This window comes from Geotrypetes seraphini, chromosome 13 (genome assembly GCF_902459505.1).
Source record: "Geotrypetes seraphini chromosome 13, aGeoSer1.1, whole genome shotgun sequence".
Taxonomy (NCBI): Eukaryota; Metazoa; Chordata; class Amphibia; order Gymnophiona; family Dermophiidae; genus Geotrypetes; species Geotrypetes seraphini.
This window is the reverse complement of record NC_047096.1, coordinates 68,092,778-68,115,748: the sequence shown is the minus strand read 5'-3', so window position 1 is coordinate 68,115,748 and position 22,971 is coordinate 68,092,778. Positions and strand designations below refer to the sequence as shown.

The following is a 22,971-nucleotide window of genomic DNA, read 5'->3' as shown; positions in this document are numbered from 1 at the left end:
TCCCTGCAACCTCAAATTATGCCCTCTAGTTTTACCATTTTCTCTTCTCTAGAAAAGATTTTTTTCTATATTAATACCTTTCAAGTATTTAAACATCTGTATCATATCTCCCCTGTCCCTCCTCTCCTCCAGAGTATACATATTTAGGTCTTCCAGTCTCTTCTCATACTTTTTTTGGTTCAAACCCCTTACCATTTTCGTCACCTTCCTCTGGACCACTTCAAGTCTTGTTATATCCTTCACCAGATACAGCCTCCAAAACTGAACACAATACTCCAAGTGTGACCTCACCAATGACCTATATAGGGGCATCAACACTTCCCTTCCTCTGCTGGTTATTCCTCTTTCTATACAGCCTAGCATCCTTCTGGCTACAGCCACCTCCTTAAGATTAGGGTGACCAGATTTCGCCTTGGAAAAAAAGAGGACATGTGACCCTGCCCCGTTCTTCCCCCCAGCCACACCCTGTCCCAACCCCAGACCCGCCCCCACACAAACCTCATCTCTTCTTCTCCAAGTCTGGGCCATGTCTGGAGGGCCTCCGACCATGCATAGATGTGACAAGGGGATGTCACATGCATACGCGCATGCATATGACATTATCGCATGCTCGGCGGCTCTCCAGATGTGGCCCTTAGCTTGGGGCCTTCTAAAATCTTGTGACCACCACTGTGGTCTGCCCGGGACCCCACAGCACCTCTAGTGGTTACAATAACGAACAGCCATAGCGTGTGACCCGGCCTGGAGTCACCCTGCAGGCCTGGACTGACACCAATAGAAAATCAAAACAGAAAAAAATCCACAATCTATTCAAAAGTTTATAAATCAGGATGTCTTGGTTTTATTCCTCCAAACAAAGAAAAAATCAGGAAAATCATGGATTCAAACAATAGGTAAGTGGGTCATAAATCTTTAAGCAGTCCAAACTTCAAAAGAAAGCACAGCAAATAGTCCAAAATATAAAGTATCAACTGCTTTCTTCTTATTTCCTGGAACTATCCCACCACTGAGGTTTGGCTCACCTCAGGGTTTAAGGCAGCCTGCTCCCAAGCAGGTTATTCAGTTCCTCTATGCAGTAGAGTTCAAGACATTGGATACCCTATTCTCAGTGCTTCAAAGTGAAGCCTCTGGCAGCCTTTCGCTAAACTGCCAGGCAATGGAGAGTGCCTTAGGTTTGCTTTCATTTAGCTACAATATAGCCTACAAAATACCTTCCCAGATAACAGCAAACCTCTCCCAAACAGACACTATCAGCTTCACAGAAAATGCAAAACAGTAAAGAAAAGATCCCTAGCCTGCCTGTCTGTTTGCTCTCAGCTGCTGGTTTTTGTACTCTAGGGCCACGTCCTATTCTACATGAGTCAGCAGACCTGCCTGGGGCTCTTGGGCTCCTCCTGTGGTGACCTAGATACTGTTCATCCAGGAGGTCCTTGGAGATTTCAGGCTCCCCCTGGTGGTTAACCTGAAAATCATCCCTATTTACCTTAACATATTCTTTATACAATCCCTTCCGGGTTTTCCTATTAACTTTTTCTCCGGACTTAGCTGGGACCTTGGCATGCTTCTTGTCTGTCTGGTCACAATCTAGACAAACTGCTGGGTTTAGAAAGTCTGTCCGGGCACCCAGACGGTCCTCTAAAAAGATGACGTGTCTAGGTTTTCCTGAACATTTGATAACCCTACTTAAGATGGTGGGAAGAGTGTAAAACCAAAAGTAAGATGTCACAACTTCTGGAGTTGGACTTGGGTAGAGGTATATGTAGGGCTACCAGATTTTCCGTAATGAAAATCCGGACCCATGGCCTCACCCTCAGGCCCACCTCGTTTTGTACAAATCATGACCCGTTCCTCCCCCACTCAAGCTGTTCACTTGTCAGGAGGACATTGCGTATGCGGTGGTGTGACGCGATGATGTCACACACAAGCGCATATGCGTATGATGTCACCGTGTTGCATCTGCGAATGCGCAGATGCCGTCCTGACATTACTGCTAGCTAGAAGCTTTTCAAAACCCGGACAAAGGTATATGGCACAAGCAGCACTGCAGGCTGGAAAAGAGCTGAAATCTGCACCAGAACTGGCCTATATCACATTGTGATGGGCCATGTGTAGTGGTGAGAGAAAAATCCTAAGGTTTACCTCCATGGAAGTTTAGGGTAATTCCAGGTTGCATTTTCTGTTCCTTTTCAGTAGTCTTCTCCTGCTGGGTTCATTCTGATCTGTCCTAAAATCCTTCCCACAGAATTAGGTTGTTGTGTAACCCTTCCGTTTTAACTCTGCTACAGATTCAGGAGGCCACGTTGGACAACGCGAGATTGGTTTTACAGATTGACAATTCCGAGCTTGCTGCAGATGACTTTAAATTGAAGTAAGCCTTAATAATACAATTAGAATGGGGTAGATATTACTGCTGCTACTACTATTAATTATTTCTATAGTGCTACCAGACGCATGCAGCACTGTACAGAGTCACAAAGAGTAAGAAAACAGTCCCTGCTTGAAAGAGCTTACAATCTAAACAGGCAAGACAGAAAAACATGGATACAGTTAATCAGCTGGCTGGGTTAGATATTCAATGGAGAAGCTTCTGCCTGCTTAAATCCCATTTAGCAGGCCAGGTGGGGAGATTCAGTGGCTGTAAACCACATAAGTGCTGCTGAATTTCTCCTTGGAATGCTGAAGCACCATCTGGTTAGTACTGGAGTGGTCCAGGAGTATAGTGTGAGCGGAACCAGCAGATATTTAGTGCTGGCGTTGCATACCTAACTGAAGAAATCGGACCACACAAAATGCAGTCCTACCTTTGCCCAGTTAGGAATGCAGGTTCCAGCACTGAATATTGGCCAACACCCACATAGCTCTTGTGTCCATGGCTAATGTGAACGTTTTGAACGGTACCGTCCCGTTTTTAGATCCCCTGTCCAGTTGGGGCACAGCTTTGGGATGCCGAAATGTCCCGTTTTCAGAGACAGCGTCCCGAAGCTGTGTGTGGGGACAACAGGACAGGTGATTGCTTCCCCTCCCTCCCTGCCGCGCCAAAGCCAGCCTGCCTATCTGCCTCCCTCCCTCCAGTGCCGAAGCCTGGCCTACCGCCGATTCAATCCCCCTCCAGTCCACCGCCGCCCGCTGCATCTGAAGGAAAGGAAGGTCCAGGTGACGGCCCACAAACCTTCTTCCTGATGTCAATTCTGATGCCGGGCCAGCCAGGCAGTGATTGGGACTGAAAATGAATAGATGTCCCGTTTTGATGAAAAAAATAAATGGTCACGTTATCCATGGCTGAACCCAAATATTTAATGCTGGTGCCTGGATACGGCCTGGCATTGAACATATGGGTCTAATTTGGTCAGCGGCAGTGAGCATTTTAAAAGAGGCTCACTGTTACCGGCTAAATATTGACTGGAATAATAATAATAATACTTTTTCAATCGTGTGGTCCCAGTAGTTTGAGGACAGCAAAGCCATTTTTGCTACACAAATTCCAATGTGTGATTGTTTCAGCTTTATCATTCATTGCCTGTACTCTTTTGGGTGAATTTACTACAGCCACTAATCAAGTGATCTATAATTTTATCCCTGATTTTACACAACTTGCAAAATATGTTTGATTTTGGCTTCAAAGGTATTTGTTTAGGGTTACCAGATTTTGTTATACTAAAACCTGGACATGTGGCCCTTCCCCCCCGCCCCGCCCCAAACCTTTTCCCTCCTCGAGCTCGGAGCCGTGTCTGAGGGCCTCTGAGCATGCACAGATATCACGCAATTATGTTACGTGCATGCATGTTGTGTCATCGCGTCACACCTGCTCGTGCCTGGAGACCCTCCAGACGTGGCCCAGAACTTGAAAACCTGGACAAACTGCTACTTTTTAAAAATCTGTACGGACTCCCAGACAGTCCTCTAAAAAGAGGACATATCCGGGTAAATCAGGACATCTGATGGCAGATAAAGACCTTAACTGTCCATCCAGTTTGCCCATTAGTTATTCTCATTAAAAATTACATGATTAAAATTAACTTGCCTCTTCTGTGATATTTCTGGACCATAGACTAAAGTCACCTGGTATTGTCCTAGGTTTCAACTGCTGAAACTGCCATCTAAGCTGACTTCAGCCTATCCAACCATCCCGTTGTTTGTAGAATATCTACTGTAAAGTCTGGCTAGTAACGTCCTCATGTTCCATGTTAGTGGAGTTTCCATTGATGTCCTCCCCAGTCATACTATACCGAATCACCCTATATGGGACACAAACCGTACAAGTCTGTCCAATATTTGTTTGCATGGTCTGTTCCTGAGCTACCTCAATTGTTCCTCAGTTTCTTTTTCTAGTGCTTCAGATTTCAGTCACTGCTGTGTCAGTTTCTGGCCTGCTTTTCCTTCAGTATCACAGATATTGATCATGAAGTGGTTTGTCATTCCTGCCGTTGATCTAGCTTTCAATTGGTTCTTCTTTCATTTTCTCTCCACTTTAGTTCTTGTTGCCCTCAAGAAAAAACAGTCTGAGACTATGCTATTCAACTGAAAAGTGACCCAAATAATAATGATAAAAATGATACATCCCTCTCTCCTGGTGCACAGAGCGTGAGACCAAAAGATCTTTGTTAGTGTAACCAGGGTTAAAAGTTTAAAAATTACCGGAGTGAGAAAAGCAGGGTTTAAAGAAGATTTTAAAGGGTTCTTAAAGTAAAGAAAATCTGTGTTTTTTCCTATTTTGAGGAGTTTGGTTTGTGTATTTTTTGAACTGGTGCAGTTTTGGTATTCTGTTGCTGATTTCCTGCACAGGTTTGCTGTTCTAGTGCAGAGATCAGCATCAGCTGCTTGAACATTCTGTCAGATTTGACAGCTGGGAGGGTGACTTGGAACTGTATGGAGGTGTTTTGACTTTGTGAGGCTTTTATTAAGGTAACTATTACTGGTTTATATTCTTGAGGAAGAAATTTGATAAGAACATAAGAACTGCCATCTCCGGATCAGACCTTCGGTCCATCAAGTCCGGCGATCCGCACACGCGGAGGCCCTGCCAGGTGTACACCTGGCGTAATTTATAGTCCACCATATCTTTATATGCCTCTCTTAAGGAGATATGCATCTAGTTTGCTCTTGAAGCCTAGGACGGTCGATTCCGCAATAATCTCCTCTGGGAGGGCATTCCAGGTGTCAACCACTCTCTGAGTGAAGCAGAACTTCCTGATGTTGATTTAAAATTGATATAAGTTTTTTTTAGGTGGTTGAAGTTAAATGTGGTTGTTGGAAGTTATAGTAATTAGAGACTTATAAGATTTTCATGATCCAAAGTTAAAGGTTTTTGCTTGATGGTTTAGTTGATTAAGAATTTTGTCATTCGATTTCTGGAGAAGTTTTTATGAAATGTCCTGTGAGAATCTTCTGGGAAATGTTGTGAGAGACTATTAGTGAAGCAAAGTTGTGAAACTGCCTTGGAAATCTTTTTCTGGGAATAATTTCTGTAAAAATTTTTGGGATTTTGGGAAAAGATTTATATGCATGAAATGTTTAGAGGAAGGATGACTGATTATATATAGGGAATTTGGGGGAGGGAAATAATATAGGGAACATCAATTATCTGTTTTTTTCCTAGTTTAGAAAATATTTTAGGCAACTGTGGGGTTATTAGATTTAGGATAGGGTTTTTCTTATTGATTTGGTTTTAGTTAGAATAGTAGGTTGGTTCCAGGGAGAGAAAGATCTACTAGCAACAGTCTGCCAATGTGTTACCCCTACACAGAAAGGACAGAAAGCTTCCAATACACTAACCCGAGGAAAAAAGAGAATTCGGAGAAGCTGGAGGCTGTAAGATAAGTTATTTAAAGAAAATTCTTAGACTCTTCAGTTGGTCATTTCTGTTGGTGAAACCCTATTGATCGAATCAAAAGAAATTTTAAAAAAAATTATTGATTGATTTATATACATAGATGAAACATTATGTAACAGAAAAAGAGTTTACCCATGAAATTATACAAAGAAAAACAAATCAGAGGCCATAAGACCCTAAAGAGTTAACATTAACTCAAAACTCTTATAACAGCCCACATATAGGAGGGAGACAATTCACATCTTAGAGAAAATTATAACAATTATAACAATAAGATAATATGTAATGAAAACCACACTTGTAGCGATACTTCCTGAAATTATTAACTGGACCTTTTTCTACTTGGAGTCAATTAGGATTGCCTCACCCGAAGCACTATGCATTGGTATCCCTTTCCCTTCAAGAAAGAATTGCAACTGGGAGGGTTCAACATATACATAGGAATTCTGATCCAAAAGGATCATACATTTACAGGGATATCTGAGTTGAAATTTTGCTTCCAGTGAAATCACATGTTGCTTTAGTTCAAGGAACCTCCTTCTCCTGGTCTGAGTTGTTTTCGAGATGTCTGAGAACATGGAAATCTTACTTCCTAAGAAGGTCACTTCTCTAAGTCTAAAAAATAGTCTTTGGAAAGCCTCCTTATCCTGATGGAAAACGAATGTTACCAGAAGAGTCCCTTGACTAATGACCTCATCCTCTGAGGTTTCCAGGATATTTGTAATGTTAATAACATCTGAAGCCTCAGGTAGAACTCCCGGAGTGGAGGATTGTTTTTTTGATACTGGCAAAAAATATATTTTATGTAGCGGAGGAAGTCCATTCTCAGGGTACTTGAATACTTCCTTCAGAAATTTATAGAATAAATCTTTTGAAGAGATTGTCAACATTCTAGGAAAGTTCAGGATCCTAAGATTCAAAGACTTAATATAGTTCTCAAAATTTTCCACTTTCCTAGCGAAGAGCAATCTATCCTGAATTATCAGTAATTGAGATGATTGTAACCCTTGGACCTGCTGGTCCAAGTGAACAACTTTTTCACCCTGAGTTTATACTTCCCCTTCCAATTTGTTGATTCTCTGAGCCTGGATATTGACCAGGGGTTCCAGCACAGAGTTTATGGAGGGAGTCCAGTTCCATCCATATTGACTCCAAAGTAATTACAGCTGGTCTAAACCAGAGAAGGGACCATAGGGATCTGCCCCTCTCGTGCTGTTAACTCTGCTGCCTTCTCTGATTTCGGTGTCCCAGTCGATACTGATTGAGGCATCGTCTAGCCCTGGAGCACTGCAGGCAACGCTGAATTCCGTCCCTGCTCAGCTCCTGACGCTTCCCAATCTTGCGGCTGCAGGGGAGGCACAGGTCCCGTGGGACTATGCGAGAGTTCGCTTCCGAGCACCGAACACTCTCTCCGATCTGGTGCAGCCAGTTCGCCTCTTGAAACCCGTGATAACCGCCTACCGCAACAAGGTAGGTTCAATCTGCCGGACTGAAGTTGCGATTCTCCCTCTCCTTTTAGGCATATTTCAATCCGAATTAAGCCCGCAGAAATGGGTAGGAATATTGTCAGCAGCAGGAGAGATTAACACGGCATCTTCGCTACACCGCCATCTTGTCCCCCCTCAAAAGAAAATTTTATTGGGACATTTGGAGAACTGTTCAGGAAGTGAAGCTGAAGCTGAATTTCATTACCTAGGACTCCTTTTGCAAAGCCGCGCTAGGGCTTTAACGCGCGGAATAGCGTGCACTAAATTTCCATACACGCTAGCCGCTACCGCCTCCTTTTGAGCAGGCGGTAGATTTCCAGTTTAAAACCGCTAGCGCAGCTTTGTAAAAGAAGCCCCTAGTGTTGGTATAATTGGTTGGTTAAATTGTATTTCTATATTCAATTTAGAGTCCTTAGTGCTTCTTTTTATCTATTTTATTATATGTTTAATTAATTAATTTTATTATGTGTTTAATTAATATTTTTATTTTCAAGGTTATAGTTCAAAATTATTATTTTTTTAATGTACTCCTCCTGGGGAAAGGTATCAATTTAGCCCTCGGTGTTCGCGACTACAAACAAATTTTATTCCAAGAGGGATCTCAGTTTGAGAAAGAGGGGGTTACATTAGTCAGCTGTTTCCATCTTTCAGACCATGCCGCTTGCAGGTTGTATATCAGCAGTGAACTTAAAATCTTATCTTAGGTCCTTGGGACCCTGGAATCTACGTATTTGTTTAATAGGTCAGTTCTAGAGATAATAATAGCTAAGGAAAAGCTGATAAGACATAGCATGGATGCAGCTTGCCACCTGTGGCTGAATAAGCTTCCTAATACTTCTGAAATGATTGGTTGCTGAGATTCACTTGATGATAGGCCCAATTTCTCTCCTTCTATCCCACTGTCTACCATATCTCTCCCACTCCTCTGTATCTGGACCCATTTTTTCACTTCACCTTCCTCCTCTCAGTCCTGCATTTCCTTTTCTTTTTTTAACCCCTTCCCCCGGGCTACATCAAAAAAAAGCTCCTCCATCATGTTTTCCTCTTCTTTCCATCCCGTCATACCTTCTCAGTCTAACTTTAATGCACATGCATCGCAGAGGATTGCCAGTACTGCAGAAATTCCAACAGGCTGTCTGCGGCATCCTCGGCACCTTCCCTCAGCCGTGGTCTGGAAATTGCATCAGAGGTGGGTCAGACAGTGATAGAGGGAAAGCACTGAGGTCGCGGTCAGACTATTGGAATTGCTGCATCACTGGTGACCCCCCCCTGTGAAGCATAAGTGCATTATAGTTAGACCAGGAAGATAAGTGGGACGCCGGATGGGGTGGAAAGAAGGGGAAGACATTCTGGCACATGGGGGCACTCTAGAGCCATGGGGCCCAAGACAATTGTCCTTACTATTCCCCCTAACGCTGGCCCTGATGCAGAGATCGAGGCCCAAAGAAGACATCCTTAGACATCAATATCTCTTTTGACCTGAAAATGAGGATTGTGTTTGGAGAGGTTGCCATGCTTTTTCCACTAGCCTAGAGGCAAATGGCTATCTGTGTCTTACAGATATGAAAATGAACTGCGTGTTAGGCTAGGAGTGGAGGCTGACAACAGTGGTCTGCGCAAAGTCCTGGATGAGCTGACCCTGTCCAGGTGCAATCTGGAGATGCAGATTGAGGGCCTACAAGAGGAGGTTGTTCACCTGAAGAAAAACCACGAGGAGGTGAGGTTTCTGTCCCTATTCACCATTCTGAACAGAGTGATGAAAGATGAAAAACCTCACGGGGTAACTTTGCACTCAAATGCTTTTGATGGTTATGCTGTGTGTTGTCTTCACATGAGCAACTGATATGGTTCTGAAAAGTTACCAGGCAGGTCCTATCATTTAGCAGACAGGGTTGGGTGTAACAGCTGAGCAGTTTGGCTACTGGCAGAGTCAGGTAAAGGAAAGGAAATTAATCTCCTCCTTTAGTCTAACTACAGGAGCATTTTCTTTTCCACCATAGGAGCAGGCAAACCTGCGTAGCCAGTTGGGCGGCTCTGTCAGTGTGGAGGTGGATTCTGTACCAGGCATTGACCTCACACAGATCATGGCAGACATGAGGGAACAGTACGAGAACATGATCAAGAAGAACCGAGAGGAAGTGGAGGCCTGGCACATTGCCCAGGTACACCAGATTTCAGCAGGAACAAGGCCACCTCTGTTCTGAACTGCTCACAGGCCTTGTGAACTCTCTTTTGTTTCTTTTTTTTGTTCCCTTGCAGTGTGAGGCATTGAACAGGGAGGTTGCAACCCATACTGAAGCTATCCAGACATCAAAGGGAGAGATCACTGACCTGAGACGCACCATCCAGGGATTAGAGATTGAGATGCAGTCAGGCATCAGCATGGTAAGCACCTCCCATATGGGTCTTGTCAACATAATATCAACATCCATCTGTTTTGGTGCTCAGTTTCTGAGTCAAAGAGAGGGGAAGGACTTCTCTGTGACTTGGGAACTTAGCACCAAAAGGAGGCATAACCGTAATGCTTATCACGGCTCCATTCCTGATATACCAGCTCTCCCTGATAGATGTGTGGGTAGATTTTATCTTTATATATCTACTGTTGTAAAGCAGTTGCACATTGCTAGGGTTACCAGGTGTCCAGATTTACCCGGACAAGTTCTCTTTTTAGAGGATTGTCCAGGTGTCTGGATGAGATTTCAAAACCTGGCTGTTTGTCCGGGTTAGAAACATAGAAACATAGAAGATGACGGCAGAAAAGGGCTACAGCCCATCAAGTCTGCCCACTCTGCTTACCCACCCCCTGTCTATGCCCTAATGACCCAATTTCCTTATCTTGATCCCACATGGGTATCCCATTTATTCTTAAAGTCTGGCACGCTGTCTGCCTCGATCACCTGCACTGGAAGCTTGTTCCAATGATCAACCACTCTCTCTGTGAAGAAATACTTTCTGGTGTCTGCAGCAGCTACTCTCTCCTCCTCTCCCTATTGGCTAAGGCTCTTAACATTTGCATCTCTTCTTCCTATAGGCTAAGGCTCTTTACACCTGCATTATGATGTCATAGAACTTTCTGATTATAGAAACATAGAAACATGATGGCAGATAAAGGCCAAATGACCCATCATAGAAACATAGAAGATGAGGGCAGAAAAGGGCTACAGCCCATCAAGTCTGCCCACTCTGCTTCCCCACCCCCTGTCTATGCCCTAATGACCCAATTTCCTTATCTTGACCCTCGTAGGGATCCCACATGGGTATCCCATTTATTCTTAAAGTCTGGCACGCTGTCTGCCTCGATTACTTGCACTGGAAGCTTGTTCCAATGATCAACCACTCTCTCTGTGAAGAAATACTTTCTGGTGTCTGCAGCAGCCACTCTCTCCTCCTCTCCCTATTGGCTAAGGCTCTTAACATTTGCATCTCTTCTTCCTATAGGCTAAGGCTCTTTACACCTGCATTGTGATGTCATAGAACTTTCTGATTATAGAAACATAGAAACATGATGGCAGATAAAGGCCAAATGACCCATCATAGAAACATAGAAACATAGAAGATGACGGCAGAAAAGGGCTACAGCCCATCAAGTCTGCCCACTCTGCTTACCCACCCCCTGTCTATGCCCTAATGACCCAATTTTCTTATCTTGACCCTCGTAGGGATCCCACATGGGTAACCCATTTATTCTTAAAATCTGGCACGCTCGGGGCATTGAGCTCGGGGCTATCTGGAGAGCATCTGTGCATGCACTTGTGAAGTCAAATGCATTCACGCACATGTGTGATGTCATCGGGTTGCATCCGCGCATGCAGGGCCAGATTAAAGGGTAGGACCAGTAAGCATGTGCCTCAGACCCCCCACCCTCTCTTTTACAAAAGTGCGGAAGAGGTTTGTAGTGCAGGACGGTGCGCTGAATGCTCTGTGCTGCTCTGATGATCCTAGATTTCCTATGAGTGCTGGAGCAGCGCAAAGCATTCAGTGTGCCAGCCAGCGCTAAAAACCTCTTCCGCGCTTTTATAAACGGGGGATGGTGGTATTAGTTTGTCATTACTATTCCATACTAGGTGAGGTTGTTTCTGTGTTCTGTGTGTATGAAATACATGATTTTCTGTTAGCGCTGACTAACATGATGAAAAAAATAAAATGAGCAGACAACAAAGGTGGAACCCCCCCCCACAGTTATTTTAAATGTATTACCTGGAATATATTAGCTTTGGGATATGTGCAGCAGGCAATTTATGCAGTGAAGAACTCCAGAGTGAGAGCCTATTAGAGAATTGGGCAGATAAATGGCAGATGAAGTTTAATGTAGAAAAATGCAAAGTGATGCACTTAGGCAGAAAAAATAAGGAACACAAGTATAGTATGTCAGGTGCAACTCTGGGAAAATCTGAACAGGAAAAGGACCTGGGAGTAATAATCGATAGGACACTGAAGCCGTCGGTGCAATGTGCGGCGGCAGCAAAGAACGCGAATAGAATGCTAGGCATGATAAAGAAGGGAATCACGAGTAGATCGGAGAAAGTCATAATGCCGCTTTATAGAGCGATGGTCAGACCACACTTGGAATACTGCGTCCAGCATTGGTCTCCATACCTAAAGAAGGATATCATACTGCTAGAGAGGGTGCAGAGACGAGCAACAAAGCTGGTGCAAGGTATGGAGAACCTGGATTACGAGGAAAGACTTAAGAGACTGGGGTTGTTTTCCCTTGAGAAAAGGAGACTACGAGGGGATATGATCGAGACATTCAAAACACTGAAAGGAATCGACAAAATAGAGCAGGAAAAAACGTTATTTACAATGTCCAATGTGGCACGGACAAGAGGACATGGGCTGAAGCTAAGGGGGGACAAGTTCAAGACAAATATCAGGAAGTTCTGCTTCACGCAACGAGTGGTGGACACCTGGATTGCTCTCCCAGAGGAGGTAATTGCGGAATCCACCGTTCTAGGATTTAAGGGTAAGTTAGATGTACATCTCCTTATGAGTGGCATGAAGTGACATGGGTAGGGGTAGGCTAGATGCACTTCTCTTTACGAGAAGCTTGGAGCGATATGGGGACCAAAACTATGCCAGGGTACACCTGGTGGGGCCTCCGCATGTGCGGATCGCCGGACTTGATGGACCTAGGGTCTGTTCCGGAGATGGCGCTTCTTATGTTCTTATTCAGAACCAGCAATTCCAACCACAAACAGAAAAGAAGCCATCAAGGGTAGAAGTTAAAACAAAGATCCCACGGACCCCACAGAACTAAAAGTGCAAGGCCTCAAAAAGAAAGCGGCTGTGGCATGGGGTCCGCAAGGATCCTCGTTTTTCAACTCTCGCAGACCTCATGGATCCCACTCACCCCACGGATCCTTGTTTCAACTCCTGTAGACCTCATTGCTCCCGCTGAGGTCTGCAGGATACATGGGGTGAGCAGGATCCATGAGGAAAGGGTTCAGAGTTTAAGTCCTGGGCAAGCAGGAAGGAAGGGGGTGGGGGAATTTGTTCAGAGATGGTTGGGTATTGCATAGAAGAAAAACTGTACAGTGGCACAGGTATGGTAATCTTTGTTGTTTATTTTGACTTTTAAAAGAAAAGAAAAGAGAAATCAAGTGGAAATAAAGAAGTAAATAAGAAAACAGGTAAATGGAGGTGGGGCAGGGCCAGGGGGCCTAGTGTACTTGTGTGCCTAGGGGCCCTCGAAAAATGCGCAGATATCCTCCAGACATGGCCCCGAAGAGATGAGGTTTGTGTGGGGCCGGGGTTGGGGGGGGGGCAGAATGGGGCGGGGCTGTGGGTGGAACAGGGCTGAGCAGGGGGTGGAATGGGGGCAGTGCTACACATTCTCCTTTTTTTAAATAAAATAAAAAAATAATCTGGTAACCCTACTCATTGCTGTCTTACAAATCTAGTGTGTTAGGATACAAGCTACTAGAAAAGTAAAATAAATTCTAAATGCTGACTAAAAATGAGGCTCAATACCTACTGGGCATCCTGAAGATGATGTTTTTTCCCTCTGTGGTTTCATTCAGCATCTTTCAGCTTTTCTGCTCAATAGGAATTAACATGACTCTGATCCTTTCCTCACAGCTTTCTGGGACTCTTCTCTGTTCTGACCTGTCCCTTACTCATTTAGTCCAACTGTTAAGGAGACAGGCCCCAGCTACTCCCAGAACCCAATATGTCTGCACCCTGGATCTGACCACTAACACAACATCTCTTGGCTTTCTTTCTGCCTGAGCTGATCAGTAGGTATCACTCTTACACAATGGCTGATACTCTCTCCACAATGGTGGAACGTAGTGCACAGCCACAAAATGAAGGAGGGGGAGGGATGCTGACTCAAATTTAAAAGCCTATTATACAGGTGGAAGGAATTACAGACGAATACAGGGAAAGACACAAACTGTGGTGATTCAGACAGATTTTTGTATAATAAATTAGTCCAAAGGGAGCTGAAATCCAAATCCTACTTCCCACTTTTTAACCCAGACCAACCTGGGAACAGCTTCCATTTTCATGGGAATTTTAGTAAATTCAAACTGAATGATCTGTCTATAACTATTTTAAACTTATAGGGAAATACTGTTATTAATCTGTGATTACACCATAAGATTCACTCTCAAGATCACAGCTCTGATAAACAATTATATAGCTAAAAATATTTCTAAAGTGTTCAGACCCGTAACCTGTTTAGTCTGGGACCATCATCGCTATCTATAACTATGTCACAATTTATGCTAAAAACACATCCGTTAGAAATTTACAGTTGTGCTGTGCTTCAAAAAGAGGTGAGAGAGCAGATCAAAAAGGAAGAATCAGTATTTCATGTTTTCCATCCTGGATGAAGTGTGTGCTCTAATCTTTTGCCTATGTCAGAGCATCAAACACTTGAGCAAAGGAGGCCTGAGGCTGTGTTATTTTTTTCTTTTTATAATTGTTTATTCAAGAAAACCTGTACAGAGATACACAATCAGGTACAAAGTTTTCAAATGTTTAAGATAAAACTAGAACAATCATTGTCAATAGCCACATAAGGAAAGAAACCAAGGAATCCAGGTTTTGTTCTCTTATGACCATAGCAATTAATCAACTGACTGTCTCCCCCCCCCCTCGCCCCTTCCCCTTCACCCCCCCACCCTTGTCGAACCTGCTCTGGTAACAATAGGTGCGCTGGCTTCTGCAACCTATTTAATATTTGACTCCTCAATGTCATTTTGTTTAGAAAGGATCCTTGGAAAGCACACTGTCAGAAACAGAAACTCGCTTTGCCATCCAGATGCAGCAGCTGCAGGACACCATCTCCAGGCTGGAGGTGGAGTTGTTTCGAGTACGAGCTGATGCATCCCGCCAAGCTATTGAGTACACACAGCTGCTGGACATAAAGAGCAGGCTGGAGGCGGAGATTGCAACCTATCGCCATCTGCTGGATGATGAAGACTCAAGGTAAGGCAGGAGGCAGCATGGTTTGCTCAGTAAGGGGTGGATTTCCCTTTGGGTCAATACTAACTAAACCAGAAGAGAAAGACAGCTCCAGAAGACAAAATGGTTAGCCCTGGTCTCTAATAGGTGGGGAGGTGTCTGGTTTAAATACCACAAGGCTGGACAGAGAAAGTGAGGGCACACTCGTATCTACTACTATTTAATATTTCTATAGCGCTACCAGATGCATGCAATGCTGTACATTAAATACACAAGAGACAGTCCCTTCTCAAAAGAGCTTACAATCTTACAGACACAGTAGACACAATGGTGAATCAATATAAGCTGCTTATGTAGGGAAATACAAAGGGATGAAGGGGTAAAAAGGGAATAATAAACAAATATTGTGCTTTACCGGCTGATAGAGTTAAAACTTAAATGCAGCTTCAAAAAAGTGGGTTTTCAGTCTGGATTTAAATATTGCCAGAGACAGCTTGATGTACCGAGTCAGGCAGGTTGTGTGACATCTTTCCCACATCTGTGGGCGGTTGCTTGGCAGCGGGAGAGAGAGGGCATCACTCCCGCTGCTGGGGGAAGCCGTTTTGATAATCTGCCGCTAAAATGTGTGCAGACAATGTCCAATATATATATGGGGAAGACCAAAATAAATTGGTACTCTAATAAGAGTGATTGAAATGTGATATGTGAAAACAAAACAGTGATCAAACACAAACACATAGACCTCAAAAATATGCTCAGAGACACGAAGGCAAAAGGCTAGGGGCCAAAGCCCCAAGAAAAATTGCCTCACCAGCCAATCATTGCATATTGTGAAGTTCAGTGAATAACATGACTTATAGCTGTAGTCTAGCTTAACAATTAATGACTTGTAGTTTCAATTATTTCAAGCGGAACACTTAACTTAACCAAAGGTTCCAACAGGGTTCCTGCATCAGGGAACCAACTTGAATATTCAACACGTTCACAAAAGAGCATCTGCCCCCTTTCTCTCTCTCCAGTACCCTTCCATGCCACCCTGTCCCCTTTCCCTCTACCACCCTTCTATGCTACTTTCTCTCTCCCTCCAGTCCAAACCAATGCCGTGCGGACGCATCAAGGTCCAGCGATAACTGCGTCTGCCGGCTCTGCTCAGGAAGAAGTAAGTGACGTCAGAGGGAGTGGATCGGCAGACGCAGGGAGTTGCGGCAAGGTCCTGCGATGACTGAGGCTGCTGGTCCACCCCCTCCAACGTCACTTACTTCTTCCGGAGCAGAGCCGGCAGGTGCAGTCATTGCGAGACCTTCTTGCACTTCAGCGCCGCTGCCAACTCTGCACTGGAAGAAGTACGGCAGCCGGGGTGACGACGCTGCTGCTGGCGATTCGAGCAAGGGTGAGCCCAAACGGCCCTAAAGCACTGCACCGGCGGGCCCTCCCCTGACCATTTCAGGCCCTAGGCCCGTGCATACTGGGCCTATCCTTTAATCCAGCCCTGATTACAATGCACCATCATATAAGATTACTTAGAACATTGCATGGAGATGCAGCTTAACTTACATGGCGATATGGCTATACAAAATTACAAAGTTACATAAGGAATTTGTTTAAGCGATGCATAGGGTATAGATTATCCTGTCTGGGGAATGACTTTAGAATTGTGTGGATGAGGTGCGAAGTAAGGGAAGTCTATCTAATAATACAAGTTCTGATAAGATTCTTGGGCCTAGCAAACGTTTTCAAGCATCAAGTACTTTAGTCGCGGAGTGTGGAGTAATAGTTAAATCTCTTTCCTTTTTTTCTCTTTCTTATTTCCTGTAGCAAATCTTCTGCATATGAGATCCAGAAAGGTGAGTGGTGGTTCTGGGACAGTGTGTGTGTGTGTGTTGGAGGGTGGGGGGGTGAGGTGTGGTCATATTTTGAAGGCAGTAGGGTGGTCTGTTTAAGAATCGAGAAGTAGCCTAATGGTTTGAGTTAGCTTCGTTCGGTTTTAAAAAGATTTGGATAATTTCCTAAAAGAGAAGTCATTAAGCCATTATTGAGATGGCTTGGGGGAAATCCACTGCTTATTCCTAGGATAAGCAGCATAAAATCTGTTTTAATACTTGGGATCTAGCTGGGTACTTGAGACCTGGGTTGGCCACTGTTGGAAACAGGATACTGGACTTGATGGACCTTCAGTCTGTCCCAGTACAGCAATTTTTGTGTTCTTATGTGATCCAAGTATAGGACAGTCAAGCCATTGTGACATCACTGGTGAGGTTGGCTCTTAGGCATTGGTGAAATGAGGCATTATGACATCACAATCTCAGCTCTGGAATGTTGCTACTCTTTGGGTTTTGCTAAGTACTTGGGACCTGGATTGGCCACTGTTGGAAACAGGATACTGGACTTGATTGGCCTTCAGTCTGTCCCAGTATGGCAATTCGTATGTTCTTAACCTGGCGGGAGTCCTGGTTTAAATCCCACTGTGGTTCCTTGGGATCCTGAGCAAACACTTAACCATCCATTGACTCAGGTGCAAACTTTGATTGTGAGTCCTCCAGAGACAAGAGATAAATACTTGAGTGTACCTGAATGTAACTTGCTACTATTCAAAAGGCATGAACTAAATGGAACCTTCTTTCCTGATCTTAAGAACACTTGAGACTGAGATTCCTATTTTATAAAGGCGCCTATGCATCCTATGAAACAGGCACCTTTTTGATTTCTCACATAGGCATCCTTCTGGTGTGAGTGGATTCACCTTCTGGTTGCTCCTCCGTTTGTGTTCAGTAAGGTGGGCTGGGAAGACATGGAAAAGCAAGGAGAAAGACAGGATTGGGATCTAACTCAAAATATTGATATTAGTAAGTGCCCAGACTTTGATTTTATCATTCCTAGCCTGCAGACATGGATCTGCTATATTCAGATTAAGATCTTGATAAGAACATAAGAATAGCCTTATTGAGTCAGACCAATGGGTCATCCAGCCCAATAGCCCATCTTCACGGTGACCAATCCAGGTCACCAAGATGATAAAGGGGATGAAACGCTCCTCGTATGAGGAAAGATGAAAAAGGTTAGGGTTCTTCAGCTGAAAATAGTCCTGTGAACTTTTCTTTTATAGCTTCCCCTAATGATGGCTATAAGCAGTGGCATAGTAAGGGGTGTGCGGGGAGGGTTAATGGAGTGGGCAGACTTGATGGGCTATGGCCCTTTTCTGCCGTCATCTTTCTATGTTTCTATGGTGTGTGGGTGTGTGCGCGGTCCACCCTAAGGCAGTGTCTCTCGAACTTTCTCAAGCCGGGGCACACTAAAGGTAGTGTCACCCAGAAGTGTGCGGACGTCGCCATGATGACATCGCGCATATGTGTGACATCATCATGTCGACCTCCGCGCATGTGCAGAGGCCCTTCAGATGGGCCCTGAGATGCCAGTAGGGGATGCAAGCAGGGAAGAGGGCCGGAGAGAAGGAGAGGCACTGGCGCCAGCTGATTGCCTACAGCAGTGTTTCTCAACTTCAAGCTAAGTACCCCCTAAGTCTAACAAATGTCAACTGAGTACCCCAACCACAGACCTCCCTAGGCTCACCCAAGCTCTGCCCCAGATCCCATCCCTTTTACTAATTGTAATGCAATTTTTTTCCATTCATTTTTCATATACACACAATATACACAGCAGATATAAATTCTCAAAACTGACACATTTCAATCACTATGTTGAAAATAAAATCATTTATCTACTGGCGATCCTCTGCAGGCTGCTGTAATTAGCTTTAAAGGTGAGTCCGGGAGGCCAGGGGAAGCCGGAGGACGCTAGAGAGAAGGGGGAAACATGCAGGCCTTCGGCGAATTGGGCAGTGCTGGCACTGTACCATGTAAGGAAGTTAGTTGGCAGGCGCCTCTCTTCCTCCTCAGTGTGCCACGGCACACTTGGAATCTCAGGAGGCACACAGTTTGAGATACACTATCCTAAGGGCACGGCATCTCTCCTCCTCTCCGCTTCCACCGCTCTTCTCCTTGCCTTCCCCTGTGCCTTTTAACTTCCCCGGTGTGAGGTTGCTGCCCACGTCAGCGTCGGCGCTCTCTCTGACATCACTTCCAGGACCCACGCCTAGGAAGTGACATCAAAGGGTGAGCCAACACTAACATGGGCATGCTGCTCATGCCGGAGAAGTTAAAAAGATGCGGGGAAAAGGGAAGGGGGTCGCGGCAGGGGGGAGGGAAGAGTGCGGGGGAGGAGTGCCACCGTCCCAGGTGCCGCTCATCCTTATGTGCCTCCAAGGTTCTTAAAGGAACCAGGCTAAACCAGATAATTTATTTTGTCTTTCAGTATCAAGCATCACGAGTAGCAGAGGGAAAAGCAGCGGCAGAACCTAATGAAGGGGGGGGATAGAGCAAGGCTGCTGTTTCTCTCCTGGAAGAGACAGGCTTGAACAGAAGGTCTAAGAAGCTCTCTGAGGAGACTACAGATGGCGTGGTGCGCATACCTATGTTTTTGGTGGTGGGGAGCTCCTCTTATTTCCTGTGCTGTTTCCATTCCAAATAAAACCAGCTTGAGCATTAAAATGCATGTATTGGTGTCTCTCATCGCTCTTCAGACTGGGAGCATGATAAACTGTCAGAAGCATTGGAATGTGCTATTCTTTTGAACTTTTTCGCCATTGTCCAGAATATCCTCTTTCTTCACCTTGCATATAACCTATCATGGTCAATCACTGAAGAGCTGGTTCTCAGTTCTAGATGCTGTGATTTACATCAGCAGTGAATTCAGCATTAAAAATAATCACAGAATATTCAATGCCGGCATCTGGATACTGGCCAAGCTGTATGTCTGGGCATCAGTGTGGACCAGTGGTGTTGTACGGTTAGCAGTGATATTCAGACTAGAGAATGACACGGTTACAAAATTCAACACTGTTCCCGTACCTGCTGATAACTGGAGGAAACCATCTCCATGTCATTCTTTAAGGAGAGAGGGAAGAATCAGACAGAGTATGACTGGGCACAGCCACTGACCCTCAAGCCTTGCACTGAAAAATGCTGGTGTAGAAGGACTGAGGTTGAGATAGACATACTGGGACAGACTGGTCAATCAAGCCCAGTATCCTGTTTCCAGCAGTGGCCAACCCAGGTCCCAAGTACCTGGCAGAAACTCAGAGTAGCAACATTCCAGAGCTGAGACTGTGATGTCATAATGCCTCATTCCATCAATGCCTAAGAGCCAATCTCATCAGTGATGTTACAATGGCTTCATTATCCTATACTTGGTTCACATAAGAATCTGAGTATGAATGGGCACAGCCACTGACCTCAAGCCTTGCATTGAAGAATGCTGGTGTAGAACGACTGAGGATAAGATATACTCTCAAGAATGACATGGGATGGTTTCCTGCGGTTATCCCATGGTGATGAATTTTGATACTGTGCCATTCTCTAAATTCAGACTGCTAACTGGGTAAACTTAGAACGGCCTTTTTGCTGTCTCCTAACTTTCTCTAGTTCTAACTTAGTCTGTTAGAGATCCAGTTAGTGGTTTGAGTATTGTCACTAACTGCATAAGTTCTGGCTGTACATGAGATCTGCTTATGGACTGCCCCAGCACTGTCCAGATTGTGCCAAGGTGGTCAGAAGAAATATTTGGCTGCACTAAGAACATAAGAATTTCCGCTGCTGGGTCAGACCAGTGGTCCATTGTGCCCAGCAGTCCGCTCACGCGGTGACCCTTAGGTCAAAGACCAGTGCCCTAACTTAGACTAGCCTTAACTGCGTACGTTCTGGTTCAGTAGGATCTTGTCTAACTTTGTCTTGAATGCCTGGAGAGTGTTTTCCCCTATAACAGCCTCCGGAAGAGCGTTCCAGTTTTCTACCACTCTCTGGGTGAAGAAGAACTTCCTTACGTTTGTACAGAATCTATCCCCTTTTAACTTTAGAGAGTGCCCTCTTGTTCTCTCTACCTTGGAGAAGGTGAACAACTTGTCTTTATCTACTAAGTCTATTCCCTTCATTATCTTGAATCTTTCGATCATGTCCCTTCTCAGTCTCCTCTTTTCAAAGGAGAAGAGGCCCAGTTTCTCTAATCTCTCACTGTATGGCAACTCCTCCAGTCCCTTAACCATTTTTTTTGTTCTTCTCTGGACCCTTTCGAATAGTACTGTGTCCTTCTTCATGTACGGCGACCAGTGCTGGACACAGTATTCCAGGTGAGGGCTTACCATGGCCTGGTACAACAGCATGATAACCTTCTCCGATCTGTTCGTGATCCCCTTCTTAATCATTCCTAGCATTCTGTTCGCCATTTTTGCCGTCAACATGCATTGCGCGGACGGCTTCATTAACTTGTTGACCAGTACTCCCAAGTCTCTTTCCTGGGGGGTCTCTCCAAGTACTGCACTGGACATCCTGTATTCGTGTATAAGATTTTTGTTACCAACATGCATCACCTTACACTTATCCACGTTAAACCTAATTTGCCATGTCGCGGCCCATTTCGCGAGAGTGTTTATGTCACGTTGCAGGTGTTCGCAATCCTCCTGCGTCTTCACTACTCTGAATAACTTCGTATCGTCTACAAATTTAATCACCTCACTTGTCGTACTAATTTCCAGGTCGTTTATAAATATGTTGAAGAACACGGGTCCAAGCACCGAATCCTGTGGCACTCCACTCGTGACGCTTTTCCAGTCCGAGCATTGTCCATTTACCCCCATTCTCTGTTTCCTATCCACCAGCCAGTTTTTAATCCATGTGAGTATTTCACCCTCGATTCCATGGCTCGCAATTTTTCAAAGTAGTCATTAATGCAGAACCTTGTCAAATGCCTTCTGAAAATCCAGATATACAATGTCGACCGGGTCACCCTTGTCTATCTGCCTGTTTACTCCCTTGAAGAAGTGCAGCAAGTTCGTCAAGCAAAATCTTCCTTTGCTGAAGCCGTGCTGGCTGGTCCTCATCAGATTGTGTCCGTTAAGGTGATCAATGATGTGGTCCTTTATCAGTGCCTCTACCATCTTTCCCGGTACCAAGGTCTGACTCACCGATCTGTAGTTTCCCGGATCTCTCCTCGAACCTTTCTTGAAGATCGGCGTAACATTTGCCACTTTCCAGTCTTCCGGAATCCTTCCTGATTTAATCGACAGATTGGCTATTAGTTGAAGCAGTTCAGCTATAGCCCCTTTCAGTTCCTTGATTACCCTCGGATGGATTCCATCCAGTCCCGGGGATTTATCATTTTTAAGCCTATCAATCTGCCTGCATACCTCTTCTAGACTGACCATCAACCCTGTCAGTTTCCCGTCTTCGTTTCCTGCGTATAGCCTGTTGGCTTCCGGTATGTTGTGTATATCCTCTTCAGTAAATACAGATGCCAAAAATGTGTTCAGTATGTTGCCAATGGCTTTGTCTTCCTTTAGCACTCCCTTTATTCCAAGGTCATCCAACGGCCCCAACGCTTCCTTGGCGGGTCGTTTCCCCTTAATATATCAAAAGAACGGCTTGAAGTTTTTACCTTCTTGGCTATTTTTTCCATGTAGTCTCTTTTGGCCCCTCTTACCGCCTTATGGCACCTGCTTTGATGTTGTTTGTGCTTTTTCCAGTTTTTGTCCGTTTTTGACCTTTTCCATTCCTTAAACCAAGTCTTCTTGTCTTTGATCGCTTCCTTCACCGCTACAGTGAGCCACGCCGGTTCCTTGTTCTTTTTCCTCTTGGATCCTTTGTTGATACGCGGTATATATAAATTATGTGCCTCGGTGACTGTGTCCTTAAAAAGGGATCATGCTTGCTCTAGCGTTTTTACAGTGCTTATCCTCTTCTTAATCTTCTTCCCCACCTTGTGTCTCATCCCTTTGTAATTCCCTTTTCGGAAGTTCAGTGCTGTGGCTGTCATTTTGGATCGATGTTTTGCTCCTGTGTCCAGGTTGAAGCAGATCATATTGTGATCACTGCTTCCCAGCATCCCTTCTACTTCACCTTGCGCCGGTCCTCATAGTCCATTTAGAATGAAGTCCAGAATTGCATTTCCTCTTGTATTTTCCTTGACAAGTTGTTCCAGGAAGCAATTGCCTACAGCATCCAGGAACTTGGTCTCCCTACTGCAGCTGGAGGTGCCTAGGTTCCAGTCTAACCCCGGATAATTGAAGTCACCCATGATAACTGTGTTGCCTCCCTTGCAGTTGCTTTTAATCTCGTCTGTCATTTCTCCATGAATTTCTTCAGACTGCCCTGGGGGTCGGTAGTAGATCAACAGGTATGATATAGCTACATAGAATTT

General features: G+C 44.7%; 1 protein-coding gene across 1 annotated transcript in view; it reads left to right on the top strand.

The window, feature by feature from the left end:
• LOC117347726 (keratin, type I cytoskeletal 19-like) overlaps positions 1–19,275 on the top strand; it is a 29,623-nt gene extending 10,348 nt beyond the window's left edge. The window contains exons 3-9 of the mRNA XM_033919028.1: positions 2,286–2,368; positions 8,878–9,034; positions 9,318–9,479; positions 9,577–9,702; positions 14,531–14,751; positions 16,543–16,571; positions 19,036–19,275. Coding sequence (XP_033774919.1) covers positions 2,286–2,368; positions 8,878–9,034; positions 9,318–9,479; positions 9,577–9,702; positions 14,531–14,751; positions 16,543–16,571; positions 19,036–19,082 — 825 coding nt within the window. The 3' untranslated portion in view covers positions 19,083–19,275. The remainder of the gene's footprint in view (positions 1–2,285; positions 2,369–8,877; positions 9,035–9,317; positions 9,480–9,576; positions 9,703–14,530; positions 14,752–16,542; positions 16,572–19,035) is intronic.
• The last annotated feature ends 3,696 nt before the right edge of the window (positions 19,276–22,971 follow it).